The sequence below is a fragment of the Sarcophilus harrisii genome, chromosome 4 (genome assembly GCF_902635505.1).
Source record: "Sarcophilus harrisii chromosome 4, mSarHar1.11, whole genome shotgun sequence".
Lineage (NCBI taxonomy): Eukaryota > Metazoa > Chordata > Mammalia > Dasyuromorphia > Dasyuridae > Sarcophilus > Sarcophilus harrisii.
In genome coordinates, this window is record NC_045429.1 from 331,794,475 (window position 1) to 331,810,830 (window position 16,356).

At 45.6% G+C, this 16,356-nt stretch overlaps 1 protein-coding gene across 1 annotated transcript; it reads left to right on the forward strand.

Annotated features, from left to right (window-relative positions):
• The first annotated feature begins 8,885 nt into the window (after nt 1-8,885).
• On the forward strand, nt 8,886-14,731 carry HOXB9 (homeobox B9). Its single transcript, XM_003768337.2, has 2 exons — nt 8,886-9,510; nt 12,655-14,731. Exons 1-2 carry the CDS (start codon nt 9,000-9,002, stop codon nt 12,888-12,890), a joined length of 747 nt encoding a protein of 248 aa, XP_003768385.1. The 5' UTR covers nt 8,886-8,999; the 3' UTR covers nt 12,891-14,731.
• The last annotated feature ends 1,625 nt before the right edge of the window (nt 14,732-16,356 follow it).

The window sequence follows — 16,356 nt, forward strand, 5'->3', positions numbered from 1 at the left end:
CCTAATTGGTCTCCGGCTGGAGTTTGACTCAGGAGTTTGGCCCGGAATTGACGGTTTTCTCCTGTTTTCCCCATTATTTCACTAACCAAAGATCTAGCCCTAAAGTTCCATCGATCTGTCTCCTATTTCTTCCTCCTCTCATTCCCTGCATCTCTGGTCAGGACTGAGTCAAACCTCTTTTGGAAACATTTAGCAGAGCCAAAAAGGTGGGGGCGGTGGGGGACGTAAAGTCAATATTCTAAAAGGGGCCAGAGCTGGTTTTCTCTCTCAGTACAAAGTACTATCTTCAGAGAAGAAAGGGACCTAGGCTGGTCCTTCTATTTCCCGCTCGTAAATTTGTTTCCCCTTCTTTTTAGCTTGCCCTACCCCCCCAACTCCCAACCCCCAGTTGCTTTTCTTTTCTCCGCTCGAGGGGATGTAAACTGTTGGAAGTTCATCAACACGGTGAACTTTTATTGTATTTCCGGTACCTTAGATTTATACTTCGGCCCCACCCGGGCAGGGGGAGTTGAGGGGGAAGATTGAGACGTTAAGTTAGGCCCGGCCATGTCTCCCTGTGGACTTCCTTGACTAGGCATTGCCCTTCACTCCCTCAGAGTGCTACCCTTTCTCAAAAACTTGAGTTTGGAGGTGGAGAGCTGGGAGGTGGATTTAATTCCTATACTCTTAGTCATTTTTTAATAACTCGACCCCTCCTCTCCCCAACTCTCCACCAACGAATCAGCTTCTCAGGTAAGTCGAGTACTTTCTTGAGCAGAGTTTAGCTACCCAATTTGTGTTGTGTTTGGGTGGAGGAGGGAAGATAAGTCTATGTGAGAATGCATTGTGAGTTTGGAGAGAGGATCAGTGGGAGAGCAGTGTCTGAAAATTGAGATCAGGAAGCAAATGGACGTTATTTTCGATGTCCCATTTTCCAAAGTCCAAAGATCCTGTTGGAGATGTTGCTTTTAATATTCGACCCCAGTTGTCCTTCCTCCCCTAAAAGAAACTGCTACCTCATCCCGTCCCTAATCCAAGCTAGCTCACTAAACTTCATTCCTTTACATGTTTTTTAATCCACCCTCTCTCTCTCCTTGTGAATCTTCTCTCTGTACCTGTCTCTCTCTTTGTGTGTTTCTCGGTCTTTTGACTTAACCTGACTGATCTCATTGAAGAAGACGGGCTGGAGATTTGGGGGATTGGGCTGTCTCCACATGGATTTTCATCATTTAAAACGGATTGTCCTTATAGCTCAGAAACTTGGGGCAAAAGTTAAGCCAGATGGCAAGTGCAGACACCTTCTCTCGCGTTCACCTAAAAATTTTTTTTGAAAGTCCTTTTATCTGTTGAGATCAAAAGCCGCTAGTTGGGAAGAGTGGATGCGAAGACAATGTGGGGAACCATCATACTGAAGGGAAAATAAGGGATCCCTCTCTCTGCCAAGTTGCTTCTGCTGTTTCACTTCAATCTAGCTGAGAATCTTTGAGAGAAAGAAGGGCGGAGGGTGATGCCCCCGGCAAATATGAAATCATTTCGCTTCTGATTTCCTGTCTCAAAATCGATTCTTTTGTTGCTTTTGTTTCCTAGCAACTGTTTTCTATTAAGAAAGAGGACTGAGGGGGAAAAGTTTTAACTCGCAACTGATGTCAGACAAAATGGCCCCGGAGGCCTCGCCTTGGATCAGTCAAGTCCCTGACCCAGAGCGCGGATGAGACTGCTCAGTGGGTTAGGTAGTTTCCTGTTGTTGGGCCTAGATTTCTAAACGCAAGAACATTAAACCACCTGATTCACTGCAGTTACTGCTCCTCGGTCAGCCTGGCAGGGTCTGGGAGCCGGCAGGCACAAGGCGAAAGAGGGAAAGAACAGAGAACTCTGGAACCAGTCAAAGTTGGGGGAAGAACATGCTGGAAGAGAGCAGAATTAAGCACAAACTCCCTCTGATTTCTCTCTGTCTCTTGTCTCTCTGTCTCTCTCTTTCTCTCTGTCTTTCTCTCCTTCAAGTGGAGCTGGAGGTGGTGTCAAGAAAGAACAGTGGTGGCTCTTGGACTTGTCAAGCCCCAATAATGAAATTCTTAACGGATTCGGACTCACCAAACTATATCGCTATGTTGCTGGAGATGATATCGATATATCTCGACCCTCAGGGAGTTGGTGACTGAAGAACTCGTTTGGGGCATCAGTGAAAGTTCTCGTTCTCTCTTAGCCTTCCAAAAGCTACATAAGCCCCAAATCTCCAAATTTCAGGGTCAAGTATGCTGAAGAAATGTGATTCCCCAATTTTCAAATCCATTATTGATCCTCCTGAAGAAGCCCCAAATACTTTAGGCCGATAGGCTGGACTCAGAGTCCAGAAGGTGCTCTTTTCCCTTCCTAGGGGGTTACTTTATCCTAAACTCGTAGCTAGTCAATCTAGTTGTTCTGTCTCTTTGGCAAGCAGGGAACCCATGTCTCTACCTTTGCAAATGGGGGAAGGGAAGAGTTTTCAGAGCTACCCCAAGGTGAAGCAGGATGACTGGGACTCTGAAAATTTTAGTATTGTGAGATATTCTGGGATTCCCAATAGAGGAGAAACATGGAAGGCTTCTGACTTTTCCTTTCCTAAGGAGCAACCCACATTTTCGGATTAATCCCTTGCTATGGGCAGTGGGATACAAAACTTTCGAACTGGTCAACTATTGCAGGAATTCATCAGTTATAAGTTATAACTCATTTTCATAAGTTATATCGAAAACTTGGTTACAAAATGTATCTCAGAGAAGGGAAACTACTAAGAGAGACGGATAGTTTCTTAAAAGACTGTTGCATGGGGCTCAGCCCACTTCTGGATGAGAGATTTCAGATGGCAAGGCAGAGAATCGCGCTTAAATTTGTAAATTTGTAAGGCACTCACAAATTTTAGGATTTTTCAAGTTACTGTAGCTCTCTGCCTATGGGGTTGTTAAATTGTAAGGTGCTGAACTAATGGGGATGGAAGAAGAGATAGAGGAAGTAAGAAAGCATAAGGGACTTTTGTTTCCAGCACTTAGTCTTCAACTGCCCCAGGCGGGGAGATCAAGCTAAGAGAGTAGGCAGTTCGGACAAACAACTAATAGAGATCTCCAGCCCAGGGTGCGACATGTGGGAATTTCTGATCTCTAGTTAAAGAACCCCAACAATTAAAAAAAATCAAACCCGCCCTTTTCAGAAGGTACGAGATAAATCTTCCCCTAGATTTCTCCAAAGACCAATTCTCTTCCAGCTTTGAGACTCAAGGATTGGGAAAAGCGGTCAGAGTTTTTCATTTTCTTAGACCTTATCTGACTTTTCTTTTGCACCATTTCAGCTCGTGTAAAGTTTTAGTTTGGCTCAGTGATTGCCTTCCACCCTCAACGGCCTTCGCCCCTCCACCCCCACACAATCCCTCCTGGAAAAGCATTGAAAGGAAAAAAAAAAAAAAAAGGGGGTGGGGAGGGAGAGAAATAAAGAATCTTTGGAAAGCAGAGAGGTTTACGACAGCCACAGGTTTTATGGAAGTCATTCTGTAACAACCTTTTACCTGGAGCGGATCCTTCCCCGCCCAGTCTCCCGTCTTCCCTTCCCAGTCTCCGTTTGGTTCCTCTAATCCCTCACTCAAAAATACAATGGTTCACCCTTCATCTTCTCACCCAGATGCTGGTTGAGGCACAAAGTTGGTAAAAGTATCTGGAAGTCTCTGCAAAGGGATTCTACACACACCGGGGTACATTCTCTGCTACATGCAAGTATGCAATAGTCCAACTTTGGAGCATATCTCTTTGAGACCACAAAATTTTTTTGGTGTCTTTCTGTGCTTCTCTGGAGAAATGTCTTCTCTGCTTTTTGGGTCTCCCAACAATACTAGTACCGGAGCAGAGCCTAGACAGAAAAACCCGGACCATCTGAAGAAGTGTGTGCACGCGCGTAAGTGATACATCAGGAGCTTCTAGGTATAGACCTACCTAAATGACTAGTACACACACACACACACACACACACGTGTACCCATATGTATATATGTGATTGTTGATTTTAAAAAGGGCAATTAAGGTCCGTTCCTGCCCATAGATTAAAATAAATTTCTCTACTCTTTGTGTGTGCAAGAGTTGTAAAGAAGAGAAATACAAAATCCCCAGTCTCATGAGCCCATTTGTGTGTATTTCATTTATTTATAAAGGAAGGTCTGTGGATCTGAATTCTATTAAGAGCTAAGACGGATATACATAGAAACACAGTACATATGTATGCAATACATATGTGTGTGTAATATCGATTTTAGAGGCTTGCAACCAGGTCCAGACTACTGAGACTGGTTTCTGATTTTTTTTTTTTTTTTTTTGTATTCTGTAGGAATCCTCTCAGTACTTCATAATTAAACTGTAAACATAAATTTGCATCTCTTTTCACCAGCATATATTGTTTACACACGGGGAAGCTCAGAAGTTAGACACATTCAGCTACCCAGTACAGCTTTATTAAGCATCTTCTATAGGAAGGGTACAAACACATGCATATAGAATTTTATGACACGTTTATAAAATAGAATATTGGAAGACACATATAAAAAGGTACAAGTTTCATTGTTATACATACAAGTCACTATCTGTTCTATAGTTGTACTCTTATTTGCATGCACATATTTCATAGATGCATATCTATACAGAAATATAGTCAGTCAGAATATCTATCATAAGCATACACACTTCTTATATTCTCATGCATTATATATAATGTATGTATTACAGTACATACAGAAATAGGAGGCATTAGACAAATGCTTGTTGCTTATGTGACACATAAAATATATGATATGCTTGCACTTTTTGTTTCCCTTTTTCTTCCTTTCTTGTTTTACCCACCCTCCTTCCCTTTTTTCTTTTCTTTTTTTTCTTTTCCTTTCCTTTTCTATTCTATTTCTTTTTGGTCATTCTGTCTCACTGTCTCTTTCTCTCCCTGGACGTTAACAAGGGAATCTTCCAGCACTCAGTCAAGAGATCCTAGCACGAACTCACCCGAGATCCTTTGCCCCAGTATCTCAGACTCCATTCTTCTCAAGAATTCCAGTCCATGGGCCCGCAAAGGGATGGATAGAGTCAAATGGGAGGATGTTCTGGTTTCATTAGGGGCTTTCTCCTCGCTTCCAATACCAGCTGACTGTGTTCAACCATAGATTCTATGCAGAAAATAGCAAGAGGCTGAGAGAGAGATGGATCTTCTGCCTATAAAATAAAAGATATTTTGCTTTTTAGTATTCTTTTGCTATTTTGAAGGGGGGAAGGAAAGGAAATGTTTGATCACTTTCTTAGGATAATTCAGGACTCAAATTACTTTCTAGAAAAAGCCTTTCAGAGTCCATTTCTGGGCTTCTGAAGCCATATTTAACAGTAGCAAAAACAATTATGATTGATCTCATTGGAAGAGAAATAAGATTTCTGCTCTGCATCCCGGGCTCCTCAGTATTAGAATCCCTTCTTGCATAGAAATTTATAACAAATTTATAATGGTTTATAGTTATATAATATACAATTTTTTTAAGGAGCTTTCTGGGTCTAGATTTCACTTTATATTAATTTTTTTTTTTGGTCTGAACCCACTCCCCAATTTAAATGAAAATAGTGGAGGGCTTTAGAACACAGGAGTCCCTATTTGGAGAACTGGGGTTTCCATAAGATTTTGCCCTGGATTTCTCTCTCCCTTAAAAACTCTGTGGGGTGAGTTCAGTCGCAAACCTTCAGTGGGAGAAAATTTTACACACACACACACACACACACACACACACACACACACATACAAACTGAAGTGGAAGCTCCAGATCCCCTCCAAAAGGGGGAAAATGGTAGATAAGCTGCAGTCCTCCAAATAATTGCCTCCCATTGTTAGGGTTCCCATGTAGAATTTCTCTAGAACACCAGGGCAAGAGTCCCTCTAACCCACGCTGATCACCCTAACTCAGACACCAAACTAGAAAAGAAATCTTTATCTCTCGGGACTTCTTCAGATTTGCCCCAATTTTTCTGGGAGTAAGAAACACAGAGGTCCTAACCCTTACAATCCTCTTTCCTCTGCCCCCGTTAAATCCTAAATGACAACCTCCTTTTTGAGCACTTAAAAAAAAATTTAAATGAGGTTTGCCAGTTGAAATAGATTACCCGGACTCTGAGTCCTGAAAGCAGAACAGAGACTATCAACCGACTGAGAAAAGAAAGGCTAAGGAGCCTCAGGAGGAAATAGCCTAGCCGACCAGCTCGGATTCGGGTGTGTGTATATATCTATATATGTGTGTGTATTATATACATACATTTATATGTACATGTATATTTATACACATGCACACCTGGATATATATACACACATATGCATATTATATGTATGTGTGTATTATATACTTATATCTTAGCTTCCAGCCTCTACGTCCGTTTGTGTTCTAATTTATATACTACAGAAAATTATATACTCAGCTCTGCCATGGTTCATAACGCGGTTATTTATGGTAGGGGAGGAGAGCTTTTTTTTCCTTGGGAATATATTACAGGTAAGCCGACAGAAGGCTCCATCCGTCTCGCAAATAGAGAACAGGTGTTTTAAGTTTAATATTGATTCAGGGCTGCGCTTTGCTCGCTTTCTCCCCCTCTCCCTCTCTTTCTGCTCCAGCCTTGCTGCTTCTTTTCCGGGCTCTGCCAAGCATCCCCGAGCCAGTTAGGGGCAAACCACACTACCCGAAGGCGTCTGGGGAAAAACCCAGCGGATCCTGATGTTCTTGGGCCCTGGATCCATTGAACTGTTGCCCTCGGGAGAGCTAAGTTCGAGGAGAAGGAGATGGAGATGGAGATGGTGGGGCAGTACTAGATGCCAGGATTGATCTTTAAAAAATCATTTTGGAATCGCCATCATGGAAAGAAATATGGCGCTTCGCCCTCGTATTTCACATGTAATGACACAAGATGGCTTCATTTGGAAAGAAAAAGGGGGAGGAAGGGGGGAGGAAGGGAAGAGTCGCTCCCCCCAAAGATGACCCGAAGGCAGAGAAAAATCGAAAAATCATAAGTTGGAATGACCCTATATCCTTTTGTTAAGGGAGCCTGAGATAACAGGGCTACTAGAGAGTTGGAACTGGAGACAGCTTGCTCTAATCCCCCCGGCCTCCTCAAGACTCTTCTTGCTGCAGAGGGATTAAGCTTTTCAAGACATTTGCTCAGGCCACTGAGACTTTCAACACCTCACTTTGAAAACACCCCACATCAGCAACCCCGAAAAAAAAAAAAAAACCTCCATCCTGATCCAAAGTAATCATATTCCAATAAAGTTCTCTCCCTTTCTTCCACACCACACTTTCCTAGAGTGGATCCCAAACGTCTTGTGGCTCCCCAACTAAGGAGCAGACCACTGAGGGTTTTCCTAGAAGGAGGAGGAGAGGAAGCTTAGTGAGATGGGAGATGAACCAAGGTGTTGGTCGGGCCTCTCAAGTGCCCGCGAAGTTTATCTCAATTAAACCCGCGCTTCGGAAGCGCCGGCTAGGCTACCAGGGAGGTGGGAGGCCATTTCTTCAACCTTTTCTCGGCTGCCTCATGATTGCCTTCCGGAAGGAGATTGTGGTAACCTGCCTTAGAGAAGCTGATTCAGGAAGAAAAGAGAGGAGAGGACCTGTTCCTCCCTCATTCTCCATTGCAATCTCAAATTGTGAGACTGGGGGCCTCAAGGATAAGTGGGAAATTGTAAATTGCTACTTTTCCAATCCAAAGGTCCAGCACACATCGAGGGTCCATGTTCCTAGCCCTTCCCTTCTCCAACTGAAGTGATACCCAAAATACTGACCAATAGCTCTTCCTATGACGGGATCCGATTAACTTTGTGGGCTGGGGGGGGGGGGCACAGAGAGATAGAAACTACAGGAAAGTTCTCTGCATTCTCGTCTAGATCACTCAGCCTCCACTTCTTCAGGACAAAATCAGAGACATCTCGAGTTAAGTTTTTATTGAACTCTACCCGGCGCTAGTTTCCCGTGTCCTGTTTACTTATTTTACTAACCCATTAAACTCAGGATGAGCTCTGATTTCAAGCGGGGGAGCTGCTGGATTGGTCCCTCATTCTCTCCCGTTGTTGTTATTTATTTTCATTTTTTTGGTGGGGAGAGGATTTTTCTTCACTTATTAAGGAAACAAGGGAGGCCGAGCTTTGGGTACTGTCAATCCCGCTCCATCCAAAATAAGCGCAGTAAATATTTTAAAAGCCAGGTCACTCATTTTCCCCTCCCCAAACTCCTCACTTTGTATCTCTGTATATGCCTCTATCTCCTCTTTCATTAGCTCATCCAGTTTTTCTTCAATCTCAAACCATTCAGCTTTTAAACAAAAATAAATTCATATTTGAGTAGCTTGGGGAAAGGAAAGGAGGCCTTGACAGGGTGGGAGAGTGAGGAGTGGGAGTGTGAAGGAGCGGAAACCATCTATTTTTTAATTATTCCTTAGGATCTCTCCGCTGCTCTCCAGGCTGGGGTCCTTTCCCTTTGCGACCCGCCAGGGGAGAGTGCTGAGCAGTCAGAGTCCCTCCAACGAAGCTCACAGCTCTCTCCGCCCGTTCCCCCACCCCCGCCCATGTTGAGAGTTTAAACCCCCCTTCCTCCAAACGGGGGGGACCCCGGGCGGCCGGCGGCTCGGGCTGAGGTTACGTGGTCGCTGGAGCCCTGACGTGTTGCCACATTGCATAAAACAATTCATCCTTGATATGGAATGCAGCGCGGATGACAGCGGGAGCGCAGCCCCCTCGCTCGATTGATTTACGTCGAAGCTGACGCTTTATCAGGCAGTCGGAAAAACTTTGACCAATCATTTTGCAAGAAGCGCCGAGCCCGGCTGCTCAACTGTACTTTGTTGGCTGAGAAGTTGAGCAGGGGGTGGGGGTGGGTGGGTGGGGGGTTGGGGGGTCGCGTCCAAACCCTCAGACCTGTCCTGTAGCCACCTCTCCCGATATAGGGCGCCTCCGCGCTAGCGCTTCCCTTCCCTGAAAACGCTCCTGTATAATGTCTGAGAATGTCCATTTCTGGGACGCTTAGCAGTTATTATGTTGACTCGATCATAAGTCACGAGAGTGAAGACGCGCCTCCAGCCAAGTTTCCTTCCGGCCAATACACGAGTCCTCGCCAAGCCGGCCACGCGGAGCATCTCGAATTCCCCTCCTGTAGTTTCCAGCCCAAAGCTCCTGTCTTCAGCGCCTCGTGGACGCCTCTGAGCCCTCACTCGTCGGGGAGCCTCCCTTCTGTCTACCACCCGTATATTCAACACCAGAGCGTCCCGCCTTCGGAGAGCAGGTATCTCCGCACCTGGTTGGAGCCGGTGCCCAGGAGCGAGGGGGGGCCGGGGCAGCCCCTGGTGAAAGCCGAGCCGCTGCTGGGGGGCTCAGGGGAGCTCCTTAAGCAGGGCACCCCGGAGTACAATTTAGAAACTTCGTCCGGAAGGGAAGCTATCCTATCTAATCAAAGACCCGGCTACGGAGACAATAAACTTTGTGAAGGAAGCGAAGACAAAGAGAGGCCTGATCAAAGTAAGTTATAAAAAGTGAGGAAATGCCAAGGCAGCTAGAGAGCGAAGGGTGGGAGGGAAGAGGTGGGGAGTTGGGAGGGAGGTAATAAACCCCGGACAATGTAAAGTTACTACGGTGTCGGGCGGAGAGAGTGAGAAGGAAGGAGGGCGGGATACTCGGAAGTGGGGTAGGCCAACTACCCCGGGAGGCGGGTAAGGGGGTAGATGTGGCAGTCCCCTTAAAATTCTAGGAGGAGCTTTGTCCAGGCTATTAAGCACAAGCTGGACCAGTTTTCCGAGTTTTCTCTTCCCTTTCTTTTCTCTTCCCATTCTCTCCCGTGCTTGAAGGCGGGGAGCTGCTGGCTGGATTGGAGCGAAGTTGGAGGGGAGAGGGCCACTGAACTGCCAAGGAGAGAGTCAGGGACCAGGGGGAGCAAAACAAGGCGTAAGGGGAACCTGGGAAGCTTCGAAGAGATCCCTGACCCCGAGACTTAAGCTGTTAAGTTCGCTCGGATTGTGAAAGTGTGTGTATGGGAGGTTCTAGGGACAACTAGAGCGCTCGTATTTCTTAAATTAAATTCACTGTCGGTGAAATTAATATTTCTGAGCTGCGCGCAAACAGTAAAAACAAATAGCTAAGAGGGGAAGGACTGGAAGGAGGGTGGGGCGCCTCATTAGGGTTTTATTTGAGATGCAACAGCTTGGTGAATTGTTCAAACTGGATCACGCGCCGCTTCCGTCCCCTGTTTGGGGGAGGGAAGGAAGAAAAGATGAAGGAAAAGGATAAAAACACAAGCAATAATAGTCCCAAGACTTCCGCCCTCCTCTCGTTCCAGTCTTTCCACAGTCTTTCCAGCTCCGCCTCGCCAGCTCCCCCTCCGGGCCGGGAGTTAATGTGGGCACGGGCGCAGCAAGCCTGGAAAGCCAGAAAGGAAGCCTCGCGCCTCCTGGATGTCTTCCTGGTCCCTCTGCGCTTGAGCCAGTCCACATAGTCCGTGCTTCTTTTTCAGCTAAGCATGATTCACTTTATCCAGCCCTAAACTTTTCCCTCAGGGGTGCCCCCGCCCAGTGCCTCTGTGGGTTGTATCATTACGTTTTATTTGGAACGCTTTGACACCTCAGGGAGCTTTTCTAAACTTCCCGGGATCTATAGCTCCTGGTACGCAGGTCGAAATCCCAAATTTAGATTAAAGAGCTGATGGAGTTGACTGCGTGTGAAGAGGCTCAAGGGTAGCTCAACTTTTCTGAATATAACTTGTCTTGCATTGCTCTTCTTTCTCCCCCCCCCAAAAAAAAAGCCCTCCAGGAATACTCCTTTCCGAATTCTCCAGTCTTTCAGAAGTAGCAAATCCCCTGGTATTGCCTGCCTGTCCCCGTTTTTTAATCGAATAGGGGAAGTAAGGTAGGAGGTACTTGGGCAAAAACCATGCCTCTAAACAATAAACAAAGCGGAGACAAGACGTGACAAGATTCTCTCTCTCTCTCTCTCTCTCTCTCTCTCTCTCTCTCTCTCTCTCTCTCTCTCTCTCTCTCTCTCTCTCTCTCTCTCTCTCTCTCTCTCTCTCTCTCTCTCTCCCTTCCTTCCTCCTCCCTCCCTTTTCTCTCTGTCTCTGTCTTTCCGTTGGGAATAAGTATACAATTTACAGTTCTGGCTCCCCTCTGTCTGATTCCCCATGGTTTTTCCACGCCACAGTGGTCTGGAGAGGGATGGCAATAAGGGGTGGGGGCTCAGGAGGTGGCTCAGCAGGGTTAGAGTTGGGGTCAATTCTGTTGGAAAAGACGACTCCCCCCCCCCCAGCCCTCTCTACTGAACAAATGTCCCCCTCGAATTGGCGAGACTGAAAGGGAAATAGTTCGTATTTTAGGACACCCACACTGCCTCCCCCAAAGCCTCAAACTCGGCCTCGAAATCCCATTAAAGAGAGGGAGCAGCTTCGCCAGCATCAATTATTAACAGCTTTCTTCCTCTTTAATATTTAATGTTGCTCCATGTCCCAGCCCAGTCAATCACATTAAGGAAATAGCGCAGCAAATTGGTGAGACACGGTACTTATAGCGTCAGATTAACCGGATTATTTTAAAATATTCAGGGCATTCCATTTCGGGAGAGGAAACCAACCCAGATCGGCTGTTGTTCTCCACTGGTTCATCTTTAATTTTCAAAAATTCGAAAAGAATCATAGGGAGAAGGGGACAGAGAAGAGGGTTGTCGCTTAATTTTTGTTTTGTTTCTTTTCCTCCTGATTCTTCTCCCCTTCTCTCCCATCTTTGCGCACAGTATGGCCTTGGGCAAAGTAGGTGTTCATGGGGGATGGGATAGGGAGAGAGTTGAGACTAGGGCTCTGGCTTCCCCGCCCCACCCCTCCTCAATTTCCCTGAATATTTTCTCTGAACCTTGGCTTAACCAAACTCAGAGGCCTAGAGAGGCCAAGGTGAGAATATTGCAATCATAAGTTATTTCAGAGCCACCGGCAAAGTCGGGTGGGCTGGAGTTGACAAATGGTTGCAATTGGAATGTGTGTGTCCATGTACTCGTGTGCCCCTGTGCTTGTGAATTTGGGTGTTCCTGTGTATGTTTTGACACTGGCACACAAGTCCCCTGAGACTTGGCGGGGGCTCGGGGCAATTTCCATAAGTTGGTATTGAAGAGAACTCAGTCCGACCCCTTGTCAAGCATATTCCCTTTATTTCTTTCATCTTGCCATGTCCTTTTACAGTTTTCTAATCCTGAGCAATATAGAAGAGAGCTTTTTAGCTCTATCCGGTTTAGAAAAGAGCTGTACTCTCTTGGGAAGTGTTTGAGATTTGGGTTGGAGGAGGAAGAGGTGAGAGCTCCTTACCAGTCAGGAAAATCTGAACCTGATAAGTGTCATAAAGCACTATATAATCGTAGGCCTTCATTATTTATTATTAATTTCTTAGTGGTCCGTTTTAGGTGAATTCCCACTTCTAGGTGATGACTTGGAGTGAGGGGGGGAGGACAGATGAACAAAGTGGGTATTTATTGTCCCCTTGAACTACTAAGGCCCTGAATGCATGTGAAGTACTGACAGAAGTGGGACAGGCCAGGGGCCATATCCTGAAACTATAAAGGTTGGGGGATTGAGACTCTTCCTGGCCATCTTTCTCTTCCTCTCTTTTGATTCTATCGCTCCTTCTCTTTCAGCCAACCCCTCTGCCAACTGGTTGCATGCCCGCTCCTCCAGGAAAAAGCGATGCCCTTACACCAAATACCAGACGCTGGAATTAGAGAAGGAGTTTCTATTCAATATGTACCTCACGAGGGACCGTAGGCACGAGGTGGCCAGACTCCTCAACTTGAGTGAGAGACAAGTCAAAATCTGGTTTCAAAACCGACGGATGAAAATGAAGAAAATGAATAAGGAACAAGGCAAAGAATAGACAGCTCGAGCCTCTCCACCCCCTTCCCGTGCCCTCACCTAGCCCCTCACTTCCATCGAATCTTATTTATAAGAGATGGTTCGCAACACAATGTTATCAGAGTTTCAATCATGTATGCGGGGAGGGGGTTCCTTTCTATTGCAGATTTTATCTGTGCCCCAAACCTTTTTTCCTCCCTTCTCCTCCTTCTCCTTCGGGTTCTCCAGCTTCCTAGCTGAAGATGCTTTGGGGAACTCCAAGATGGAGCAGTAAAATTGGAGATAAGGAGCGTATTTGGTTTAGAAAGTAGATGTAACCAGCTCAGATATTTTTAGCAGATGGGAAAATATGTCCCAAATCAGTCTGGCCGCCTCCCTCCATCCCTGCATTGAGTTAGACCACCAATTTTGCTGGCCACACAGAAACCCTCCCTTGGAGAACCTTTAATACATAAGCCCGATAGATGCCTGTATAACACACGAGTGAACACGAATGAAAACACCGATCACATAATTCGAATTGCGGACTGCTCACAAACACACACTGTTCATACATAAAATACATAATCTACATATATAACTCAACATCCCTAAACAAGCTTCCCTCAAATTGAACAAACGTAGGCATAGGGACGCACAATTATATTTAATATCCTTGAAGGCTCTCCTTCCAGGATACAGCTCTGCAAAAAGATCTGGTGCAACCCCTGCCTTCTCGCGCCTCCCCTCCCTCCCCCAGGTACATCCTAAGAGTTGTTCTTAGAGTCGAAGACTCATTCTCTTCATACTTGTCCACAGAAGATCGTTAGTTTATTAGAACAAACACATATACCTACCAGAAAACGCTGCACAGAGCTAGAAGCTGAGGTGGGGTGTGGTAAGAGCAAAGTGGGTCTTGTTCGAATTCACTGTCTCCAGATCCTTTACCTAGATCCCTTCCTGACACACTCCTGGTATTTTTATGGTAAAGCTAGAATTATTACCCGATCCTTTCCTTCCATCTTCTTCTCCATACCTTCATTTTTGTTTTTGTTCTGTATTGCGAAATGCCAGACCCTGCCCTGCAGCCTTCTCAGTTCGGAGCACTTCCCTAGGCCTGACCCTTGGAATACTCCAGTCCCAGCCCGGACAAACCGTCTAATTAATACCTTGGAGAGTAAACTCAGCTCCCTCTAGTCACTTCACCCGGCGCTCTATTCACCAAGGCAAGGCGGGAGACTCAGATTTGTAATTTATTGTGAATCGATTCCTTCCTCTCTCCCTTCCAAGAGGAACTGTGAATAACAAAACTCAGTTGTGACTTCAGTAAGGACCTGCAAAGGTCTTCTCTTTTCCCTTCATATCGTTTTGTTTCTGGTCCAACATGCCCTCAAAAAGCCAGTGGAATCTGTGGACTCCCGAAGTTTCCTCTCGGAAGGAAATGGTTGGTCCCGCTGTGTTCCATCTCGCCCTGGAGAAAGAATCCCGAGACCCTCTGGGCGGCGCAGAGGATCCGGACTCGGTCTCAAACTTGGGACCACCCGTGTACCAAGACGACTTCCCCTGGACCTAGTCCCGAGTGGAAAGGACAAATGGAAGTCTTCATAGAGACAAACTAATGCTTTTTTCCCGTCCCTCTTCCGTCCCTCTACGTACTCGCATTCCCCAAACCGGGGTTTGGAGGAACCATCTCTCCTTGTCCCCCGGCTGCTCGAAGGGGAAACTCGCTTAGAACTTTTTGCTATGTCGGTGGGTGTTGTAATGTTGTGTCAGTGTTTGTGCTTTTTTGGGGGGTGACCATGCCTCCGGATTTCGGTTGCCACTTATTTTGGGGAGGGGGGAGGGGAAGAAGACGGGAAGGGAGGGGGTGGGTATAGCTCTCAGAGTGTTCGTTTTGGAAGAAAAAAGAGGAAAGAATCCCCCCAAAATATATATATATATCTCAAAATAAATCTCTTTTGCGTGTATCTCTTGTTTCTCCTCTCACCCGCCTAAGACACTGCCTTGTTTCCAGAAAGACTGTTTGGGAATATTATCAGATTTCTCTGAGATTGAATTCCCTTAACCGTATAGAAGAAGAGAGGGGGATCTACCTCTTCATTTCCGCTCCCACCATTCCCATTCCTAGAAACGGTGGGTTCTATGTTTGCTTTCAGGAACTGAGCTTCTAAATTGGGAAGCCCGAGTCCTAATCCAGTAAAGGAGAGAAAGGAAAAGATATGAAAGAAATGGTCATGAGTTTGGGGGAGAGTTGAGTTCTCTCTCTCTCTCTCTCTCTCTCTCTCTCTCTCTCTCTCTCTCTCTCTCTCTCTCTCTCTCATATTCTCCAAACCCACTCATATTCTGGCTCCAGGCATCCCTGCTGCTTCTTCCCAGTCTAAAACGTTTTACTGGGACTAAAACAACTGCCTAATTACTGACTTCCCTCTTTTTTCCGGTTTCCTTCTTGTCTTGAACAAATCATGCCCGCGATAAAGAATGTCACCTTAGGTAATCATAGGTAAATAATTGCGGAGTAAATACTTAGGGCCCAGTAAAATTATTACCCTTTCAATGTAGAATCCTCATCCATAGGATCAGCTGAGATCAGCTTTCCTTAACTGGTTTGCTGTAAGCGGGAATTCCTAGAGTCGGAAGAGGATTGTTTTTTCCAGATTTCCCTAGGAGGAGAACCATACTCTTCAGAAGGTCTGTGGAATTATTCCAGTGCCCCATCTCTGTTCTCTAGGGAGAAAAAAATGAGGTCCCTACCAGACCAAGGGTTTCTCATTTGGATTCATTTGGAAAAGTCCTCTCCTCGATCTGTCTTTCCTGTATCCTTTCTTCACTTAGCCGGCTTAGCCTTTTCAGAACATGGGATTTGTGGGGTGCTTTCTAAGGATACCTTCTTTAAGATTTTTATTTTCCTTTGCTTTACCTCAACCACAAGCAGCAGTCAGGAGGTGTACTCTTAGAAAGTATGAAAGACTGTGCTGGGGACTCCAAAGATCTATTTTTCTTTTCAGGACCCCTTTCGAGAACCATGAGTTTGGTTTCTTGAGGTTCTGTGTCTCCCCTTTCTGCTGGATGTAGATCATCTCTCAGCCTTGGAGCAATCACCACACCCATTCTAGCTAAAAGTTTGTAATTATTTTTGGTGTTGCTTCACTGACTGGGTTGGTCTGACTTGGGTGTACCAGAGTCTTGCATCTGACCTTAGTCCAAGCTGCTAGTCGATCTGCTGATGCCAGCTCCTTTCTTTCTTTCTTTCTTTCTTTCTTTCTTTCTTTCTTTCTTTCTTTCTTTCTTTCTTTCTTTCTTTCTTTCTTTTCTTTTCTTTTCTTTTTTTTTTTTTTAACTCTCTAAGGGTTGTAAGGGGAGAGAAATAGCCCAGGAATAAAGAGTCCAGAAAATTAAATGCCGGCCTACTCCCCTCAAAGTAAGAAAAATAAATAAATGGGAATGAGAACTATATTAAGAGAGAGAAATCTGGAAGTCTGTGTTAAGGGATTTCCTTCACACCCTGTAGA